At 41.3% G+C, this 9,214-nt stretch overlaps 1 protein-coding gene across 1 annotated transcript; it reads left to right on the top strand.

Annotated features, from left to right (window-relative positions):
• Positions 1–641: 641 nt before the first annotated feature.
• On the top strand, positions 642–8,119 carry dync1li1 (dynein, cytoplasmic 1, light intermediate chain 1). Its single transcript, XM_061806708.1, has 13 exons — positions 642–829; positions 1,070–1,143; positions 2,739–2,855; positions 2,968–3,198; positions 3,562–3,716; positions 3,948–4,041; positions 4,358–4,493; positions 4,618–4,729; positions 5,513–5,572; positions 5,663–5,707; positions 5,787–5,874; positions 5,963–6,085; positions 7,311–8,119. Exons 1-13 carry the CDS (start codon positions 732–734, stop codon positions 7,427–7,429), a joined length of 1,452 nt encoding a protein of 483 aa, XP_061662692.1. The 5' UTR covers positions 642–731; the 3' UTR covers positions 7,430–8,119.
• Positions 8,120–9,214: the final 1,095 nt, after the last annotated feature.

The following is a 9,214-nucleotide window of genomic DNA, read 5'->3' as shown; positions in this document are numbered from 1 at the left end:
ATATTTCTCTGCCACACCAGACTTGCGCATGCAGTACCACAGTTCCTCTCTTGGTACTCCGCCATAGGCTTTCTCTAGGTCTACAAAGACACAATGTAGCTCCTTCTGACCTTCTCTGTACTTTTCCACGAGCATCCTCAAGGCAAATAATGCATCTGTGGTACTCTTTATAGGCATGAAACCATACTTGCATATACTTACTTCTGACCTTATTCTAGCCTCCACTACTCTTTCCCATAACTTCATTCATTCATTCATTCATTCACTGCTTTTGTAATATCCTTTATTAAACTGCACTGTAAAGAGACTTTGTGGCCACCCTGTATTAAATTTGCATCACATTACGAATAATATAAGTCTGAGCATGCGTCTGCTTGGATATTTTGTTTTCCCCATTCACCCACATTTGGACAAAAGCTGATGATGTGCAATGGGCTTTGTATCATCAAACGATTTGGGTTTTAAGCTTTTATATGAGGACACATGGACACAAGCCCACATAAAAGATAACAAACTAGCACGCACAGAGAAATGCTTTTAGGGCACCTCTGCGTGTGTTGGGTTGTATTTGTCACGCTGAGGGTGAGGTCATGTCTTTTTGAGCCCCCCCCCCCCCCATCTTTGTGCGGTACGACCACGCCCCGGCCCCACCGTGCAGCTCACTCCACTGTAGTGCAATCCCAATTACATCCGGGCACTTTGCTCGCTTGACAAGTGACAACCCTGCGAAGATGGCGACTACAGGCAGGAGTGCATTATTATCCTCCACCTTAACTGGATCGAAGACCACGCTGGAGAACCCGGAGGAGGATGACGGCCAGAACTTATGGTGCGTGTGAGCTTTCTTTACATTCGAGGTCATCGATAGCGGGTGGGCTTTGGAGGCGCCGAAGCTGGAATCTTCCGGCGAGGAGGTTGCTTTGACAGCTAGCCGCCAGCTAACGAGGTTAGCTCAGTACCAGACAGAAGCTGGTGACAGTGGAGCAAGCTAACCTGACTTAACCTGTCGTTCAATGGAATGCGTGAATAATGAATCATCCTGGGATAACCGGCTTCTTTGTGTCTTCAGGTCGACTATCCTGAGCGAAGTGTCAACGCATTCACGATCAAAGCTACCCTCGGGGAAAAATGTCCTGGTTATGGGTGGGTACAGTACATGTGTTATCGAATAACCAGCTAGAATGCTTACAATATGTCACGTAGTGCTTTCTATTAGGGGACGGTCGGTTGCGATAGGTGTATTTATTATTTTTATCATATAAGAATAATTATTATGATTAATGAGAGCGTAGAGTCAACACTGCAAGTCATTGTAGCATGCTAGTAGTTCCAATAGAAATGATGCTGAGAAGAGGATGCGAACTATGTTGTACTGTCGCCTTTGCAGAACTAAACCTTTGCCTTGGATAGTCAGCGAGTTTATCGAGGTGCAGCGCGGTACACTGGCCCGCAGCTTGCCCGGTTAAATCTCAATCAAAACATCGGTGCTGCATGGAGTCCCTCTGTCTGCTTGAGTGGATACAGCACAGTGGAGGAATTGATGCAGCCTTGACAACACAATAACAATAAACTGTTACGCTTTCAAACCAATACAAATGCAGCCAATGACGCTGTGATGCTTGGAAGCGTTTATATTGCATTTATGTATGTGCATTTCCAAAGTCAGGTATTTGTTGTCTGCAGATATGTTTTCAAGAAATTGAAAATGTGACTGTTACTCTGAAACCAAATGTTGATGTAGTTTAAAGGGGAATTCCAGTGGTTTGCATGAACAATGTATCCAATGGGTCATGTAATATCTTCCATATTTTGACAATGTGATGTTAAATCCTCTCTCATTTAAGTGTTTTGAGAAGATTTTTGTCGACAATTACGAATTTTCAGGGCCGCTGCCATTTTCACGAGTCACATGACCCACGTGGGCGGATGTGACGTGTTACGTGCTATTCCAAACGCTCAGTTACATGGGACACCATTTATGCCCAGGGCTGATTTCTTGGATTTATCCTCATAACCAATGCTTATGCTAACAGTTAATCAAGAAATTAATGGCACGCCTAATCAAGCCAAAATATCAGACGCGGCACAATACTCTGTATTGTATGTTTAAATAGCAAAAATATTGGAAATTCCCTGAATACCAGAAAAAATGAAACATGATATTTTGAGGAATCTCAAGTTATGTTTTATCATTTTTTGACCAGATTTTTTTTCGAAGTCAAAATGTCAGAAAAGGGCATACAAATGCTGACGTAAAAAAACCCTCAATTTCTTCCAAATTTTCAAAAATCTTACTCCATTGCATCCTGTTTGACATGGCCATTCCATCTATTTTAACAGACTGTAATATTTGGGAAAGCTCGTCACATAGTAATCAAAATTTGATAATAAAATCCAGATTCCAATTACAAATGTATTCAACCATGTTTTCTTTATTACATGGAAAATTAAATTTAATCTTTATCTTTCTACATCACCAACAACAACAATAAATCAACAGACTAAAGTGGAAGACGAGGAAATAGGACAACATGAAATAACTTTAGTGATACTAAAAAAATTATACAACCAATTCTTTATGTTTAGTTACTTTTCCATTTTCCTGTATATCTATGATTTGAAATACAGAACATACAATACATAACATGCCTAAATAAATGGGTCTTTAAGTGCTTTTGTAGAGCCACCTCTTAACCCAAAAGGAAGTCCATTCTCATGTTGTGTGCATTTGTGTTTAGGGGAAGTTGGCTCGGGGAAGACCACCTTGGTCGCCAAGTTACAAGGAGTTGAAGAGTACATGAAAGGACGAGGTCTAGAATATCTCTACGTCAATGTGCACGATGACGACATCGATGGTATCTCGCAGTATTTCCTGTTTGCAATTTGATTGTATCGCTTCAAAATGTATGGTTGTGTCAGGTTCTTTCCCCCCTAGCCCCCCGTCTAATTTTGGTGTTTTCTGTTTAGACCACACGAGGTGTAACGTATGGGTGTTAGACGGAGACCTTTACCACAAAGGTCTACAAGGAGTCGCTGTACCGGTGGACGCGATCAGCAACACGTTACTGCTGATAACGGTAGACATGTCGCGGCCGTGGAACGCGCTGGACTCGCTCCAGAAGTGGGCGGCAGTCGCGAGGGAACACGTCGACAAACTGCGAGTCCCCCCAGAAACACTGCGGGATCTCGAGCTAAAACGTGAGTCGTACTGCCCACCGACAACTGAAAATATTTAATTCCATTAGCACATATTTTGTCCTCCTTGTGGGAATAGTTGGTCTATACTACATGTGTGACCTGTGATTGGCTGGTGACCAGTCCTGGGATTACCCCGTCGCTTGCCCAAGGTCAGGTGGGATAGCGTCCAGCTCACCTGCGACCCTAGTAAAGACAAACGGTGTAGGAATTGGATGAATAGATAATCTGGGTGTTAACCAACTGAAGTTTGCAAGAAGTAGCCTCTCAGACCGCGAACACACAGAACAGGAGCTAGTGTGCAACGTGTGAGCAACAAAATACTGAAGATAGAATATTTTAACTACATCTATGTTGTCTGTGTAGTTGTAAAACAGTTTCAGGAATACACAGAGCCTGGTAGTGGGGAGGATGGGACCCCACAGAGGAGAGCTGATGAGGAGGAGTGTGTGCTGCTGCCGTTAGGAGACAACACACTCACGCACAACCTGGGCATACCAATGGTAGTGGTCTGCACTAAGGTACATGCACTTAGCAAGGGGGTATAAATGTAGTCAATAATTCCACACAGTTTGGACCTGTGTGTTTGGTTATATAGTATTATGATGCATTGATTAAGTCAGAATCTGGATCTTTTGTTGTTATTATAAGAGCTCACTTATTAAAAAAAAAAAAGCTTGCATCTCAGTGCAGATCAGTGCTGATTTGTCACTCATTGCCCTCCGTCTGACACTGACTTGTCTGTCCTCCAGTGTGATGCCATCAGCACGTTGGAAAAGGAGCACGACTACAGAGACGAACACCTGGACTTTATTCAGTCTCACATCAGACAGTTCTGTCTACAGTGTATCCTTCTTGACATCAACGTTGTGCCTTTATTCCGCACAAACTCCCTCCCAAAACTGTTTCAATTTTAATATGGTGGTTCAGCGCATAATATGTCTTACTAAATTTGAAGTTCATTAAAGCGTAATGTGAAAATAACATGCATGATCATTTCTTGCTTAACTGCAACATACCTACTTATAAACTAGGTCCAGGACATATTGCACGATCCATGTGCTTAAACAGTCCAAACTGGCACAAAATTACCTTTTGTACATTTTTTCCCCATCATACTTTCAATTTTAATATTAGCAAACAACCTTGACAGGGGTGTCAGATGGAGCATCTCTCATTTATACATCAGTGAAGGAGATGAAGAACCTCGATGTGCTATATAAATATCTGGTCCACAGACTTTATGGCTTTCCATGCCACTGCCCTGCACAAGTGGTGGAAAGAGATGCAGTCTTCATGTAAGTGTTGTAATTGTTATGTAATCACCGGCCGTATTGACTGCTTGAGGTTGCACCTTTTTTTTCTTGTGTAAATTTTTTTTTTTTTTTTTTTTTGTAATGATCCCACCACCCCCCGTATCAGTCCCTCAGGTTGGGACAACGAAAAGAAGATTGCGATACTTCACGAGAACTTCCAGACAATAAAGACGAATGACGGGTTTGAGGACGTAATCGTCAAACCACCAGTTAGAAAGGTAATTGACCTTATCCAAATAAAATGCCATGAGAAAAAAAAAACGTCTTTCTTCAGACATTGACATTTACTGACCCAGATTGAGAGAGACTGTCTAAACCAGGGGTCATCAACCTTTTGAGGCTGAGGGATACTTCGTGAGAACTGATTGTACGTAGGGCTACATGACTTGTTTGCAGCAAACTTCAGTTATAGTTCATTATGCATACCTGAAATATTTTCGTTTACATTTTTTGTGTGCTGTGACATTACAGGTATTTTAAAAATGTAAATAACATAAGGAAGTCAGATTCAAAATTTAAAGCTGTGTTGTTTTAACACTTCCTCGCGGGCGCCTTAAATTGTCCTCGCGGGCTACCATGCGTTTAGGAAACCTTGACAAATGTTTCGAGTTAGCTTGTAAGTGTGTTACACAATGACTTTTCAATATTGACAATTTTTTCACCGTATTTGAATTTTAACAGACAGAATTTTTGGCCTTTCAATTATCCGTAATCCAGAATTATTAATTTGGTGAGAAATAATACGGCTTGAAATACTGTATTTCACTCTGTGTAATGAATATACCGGCATATACGTAATGCACGGGTTTCACATTCTGAAATGAGTGCCAAAAAATATTGAAGTTTTGCAGGATATAATATTTGTAGATGTGCAAGGATAAGGCATGAATTCATATGATATGACACAAGCGTTCTTGTATTTCATAACCATTGTCCTCAAAGGGTTCATGCCAGTTGAAGCTATTGTACCAGTTTGAAACAGTTTTCGTATGTCTCATCAGATTGTCCACGAAAAGGAGATTCAAGCCGAAGATGATCAAGTGTTTCTGGTAAAATTGCAGGTACTCAAAGATTTCAATTGTACATGTCGTTTGTTTACATGATATGTGCTAACATTAACATGATTATGTATATTTTACTCTTTACTGTAGTCTTTGCTCGCCAAACAGCCCGCTGTTACTGTCGGGCGACCAGTGGTAAGAGTACTTCATTTTTCCTTCCTGGACCTAACCCACAAAAAGTCCACGATTGTGAGCGGAATCGTTTTCTGCATAGGACACGACAACCAGAGCACCCACCGGTTCACCGCGGACGAGCAACCGTTCTGCGGCCGCCAACGTTGCCAACGCCATGCCACAATCAGGTGTGCCGCGTCACGCTGCGGTGTAATAATTGCCAGCAGGATCGCGGCAGTTTGGTGTTTTCACGTGGTTCAATCATGTTTTCTGCAGGTCAAACCAGTGAGGGCGTCTTGGCCAACTTCTTCAACAGTTTACTGACAAAGAAAACGGGGACAGGAGGAGCGGGAACGCCAGGGGGTGGGAACAACACCCCGGGGACAGTGCGCAAGTCAGGTGAGAACATCCGCACACCTGCGCTTTGTGGTTTCTGTGACGTTTAGCTTATATGACCAAAAAGTCAGCATCCAGTCCTCCCACAATCCTCAGTCATTGCTCATCCCTCATCTTTTGACTTTTCACTCCTCTCTCCCAAGCCCTAATATTTTGCAACATTATCACACTTCTATTCTCCTTGTATCCATTACACAATAGAATCGTGAAAAATGGCCCCTCGTTTTTTTGATCACATACCTCGTCTTTATCCAATCTCACTGTTAACATCCTTCACAACTTGTGTATGTGCGCGCCCCAGTCAGAGGATGTTGGCCCCGATAAGGTGTGTGCGAGCAACGCATTCTCTGATTATTGCTGCTCGCATATTTGCTCTTATTTTCTGAGAATTCTGTTTTCTTGCTGAACCTTTTATCACCATCCCAGCATGAAGGAGCGCACCAGAGCTGCACCCACCATATGAGCAATACTGCAGCCAATATTTAAAATAAGAACTTGGCGCTTTAGCATATTAGATTTTTTTTTTTTTCCAAAAAAGGGTTAGTTTTAAAATGTAAGCAACATCTTACCTTTTTTTTTTTTTAGAGCATGTTGCATTGTATTTGTTGTAGATTCACTTGTGCCATACACGGTTCACATGATTCCAATTATGGCTGGCTGGTCACAAAAGTATTTAAAAAAAAAAAAATACAGCACTTTAAAAGTGTTGAAATGTTGGAGTATGGGAAACAACTTTTAAAAAATCCGATATCAATCCAGAATATGGATAATTTGCTAGCCAGTTAAAGAAGGTCCCAAACACAATTTGACTATTTTCATTAGCATTTTTTTTTTTAATTAGTTGCGATCAGAGGCAATATTGGTGCATTGATATTTTGTTAGCGTCCAGGGTGATTTTGTAATAAATAATGCACAAGTATAAAGGTATTACATTACAATGTATAAAATGCAATTAATAAGATCCACTGTGTGGTTACATAATACATCAGATCACATCTTTGAACGGTATTTGACCTCTACTTCAAATAGCATATATTGCACGAGTATATTGCATCCAGCCCTAATTTAAAACATGTGTAATTGTGCCCCCCTGCAGCTTAATGACTTGGATATGTGGTAATTATTGCACTGACTGATAATGTGATTCTGCATGCTTGAAAGAAGGAAGAGGTGGCTTTTCTCCGGAGCAAAACGTGTAACGACCTGTGTTTCTCCGCCGCGGCTGCAGGCTCGAAATTGGGCCTGAGCGACGTCCAGGCGGAGCTGGACCGCATATCCAACCGAGAGACTGACTTGGACTTGCCGAATGCCAACGAGACCCCCGCCACCGACGGCCAACACACATGAAGACCAACACACTTTGTCCACCATTCTTCTCTCCTCCACCGTAATCACCCTCTGCATCTTTTGCCCTCCCTCCCTCTATTCTGACACATAGATATGCAAGGGGGACGTAGGGGAAAGGAAAATGTGGAGACCTCATTTTTTTTCTTCTTCTCGTTCTCTTAAACTCTCCATGTGAAGACTTGTGTCCTCTCTTCATCCCCTCTTCCAAAACCTACCCTCCACCCTCCCAACCCCACCTACCTCTCTTACCTGGCTGTTACACTGAGGGTGGGACATGTCAAGGATGGTTACATGGGTATGAGGGACCAATGTGGGGGTGAAGGCTGGAATTTTGTTTTGAAAATATTCATTGCGAGACTAGTAGTGAAGATGTATATCCATCCATTAATTGTGATGGTTCAGTTTGTGGTTTTGATTTTTTTTTTTTTTAATTGTAGTAACTGCTGAAGGATGTTGAAGAAACTGCACTTAGATGATAGGATTTGGTCAGTGGCTTAGGCAGAGGAAGCGATTGAGAACAAAAATTATTGCCTGGAACAATAGTGTATTTTTTGTTTTGTTTTTTTTAAAAAGGGAGAAACACATTTGTGTGCGTGTGAAAGTCTGTTTGTATGAGAGAGAGTGAAACAGAACATTAAGGACATAAGTGCAACCTACTCGTGGATGTTGGAGTTATATTTACAACACACACAAACAAAAAGACTATGCTCACTACACTACACTTTGAAACACACTATACCCCACCACAAACTATAAACATGGACAAAAAAAAATATTGGACTTAAGTCTAGCACGACACACAATTTAACATTTGACCGAGCTCCCAAAATGATACACAGGAACTGCAAAAGGTGTGTGAGCTTTACCCGTCCAGAATGACGCAGCAGTGGTTTCAACAGGCAGAGCCGTGGGTGGGTGGCCAGGGGGTGTCAGCTTGGTAGGGTCACATCGAGAATGTACAGTCATCGTCTTGCTGATTGGTCCTGTTATTTCAGAGCTCTGTGTTGGGGTTTGTATAATCAGACCCGTTCAGCAGTTAAATAAAAGGTATTTATTCGCATTTATCGATCGGGTGTCTCATTTTATAGAGTAATGCTAATCATTTGAATACGAGAAAGGAAAAACAATTGGTATGATTATTAAACAGTGAGGTGCTGCAATTTACTCACAAAAAAAAGTGATTGCTTACTGCTGTAAATATGTCAGTGTGTTTTTTTCATGACACCCTGCAGCTTTTGTTATGAGGACTTTTTATGAATTAGAGCGTTCAGCTGTTTTTGTTATTAATAAGACATTTATGTTGTCATAGCTGCAATTGGCTGGCAACCAGTTCAAGGTGTACCGATGACAGGTGGGTCTGCCTTGTGACCCTCATGAGGATGAGCGACTCATAAAATCGATGGGAGGATGTTATTCTAGCAATTCCATTAAAGAGGCTGTAATGATAACTGAATTACACAAAATGATATACCTTTTGCAGCACCGTTGCGGTCCTTGACTAAAATACAGACACCTCTGTAATTATTTTCTCTGTTGAATGACTGACATGCAAATTTCCTTGATCCCATATTCTCTAGAATATTGCAAAAGTAACACACTAGTTGTCAAATACAGTACACTTGGTTAAAAATAACCACCGTTCTTTCACCAAGTCACAAAAGATTCTTTCATTGAATTAAAAAATTTGGTAATTTTTCCACTTGTAATTTGTATCGCTGTCTTTTTTTTTTTTTTTTGACAACCAAGTTCAAATATTGCCCAGTATCATGTACTGTAAATAACATG

Source organism: Syngnathoides biaculeatus, chromosome 1, assembly GCF_019802595.1.
Source record: "Syngnathoides biaculeatus isolate LvHL_M chromosome 1, ASM1980259v1, whole genome shotgun sequence".
In the NCBI taxonomy this organism is placed as follows: domain Eukaryota; kingdom Metazoa; phylum Chordata; class Actinopteri; order Syngnathiformes; family Syngnathidae; genus Syngnathoides; species Syngnathoides biaculeatus.
This window is presented reverse-complemented; position numbering and strand designations above follow the sequence as displayed.

Bases quoted from the DNA above. Each gene is read 5' to 3' on its own strand.
- dync1li1 (XM_061806708.1), top strand. From the start codon at position 732: ATGGCGACTACAGGCAGGAGTGCATTATTATCCTCCACCTTAACTGGA. The intron at 830-1,069 runs GTGCGTGTGAGC...TTGTGTCTTCAG, and splicing joins GATGACGGCCAGAACTTATG to GTCGACTATCCTGAGCGAAG. The intron at 1,144-2,738 runs GTGGGTACAGTA...ATTTGTGTTTAG, and splicing joins GAAAAATGTCCTGGTTATGG to GGGAAGTTGGCTCGGGGAAG.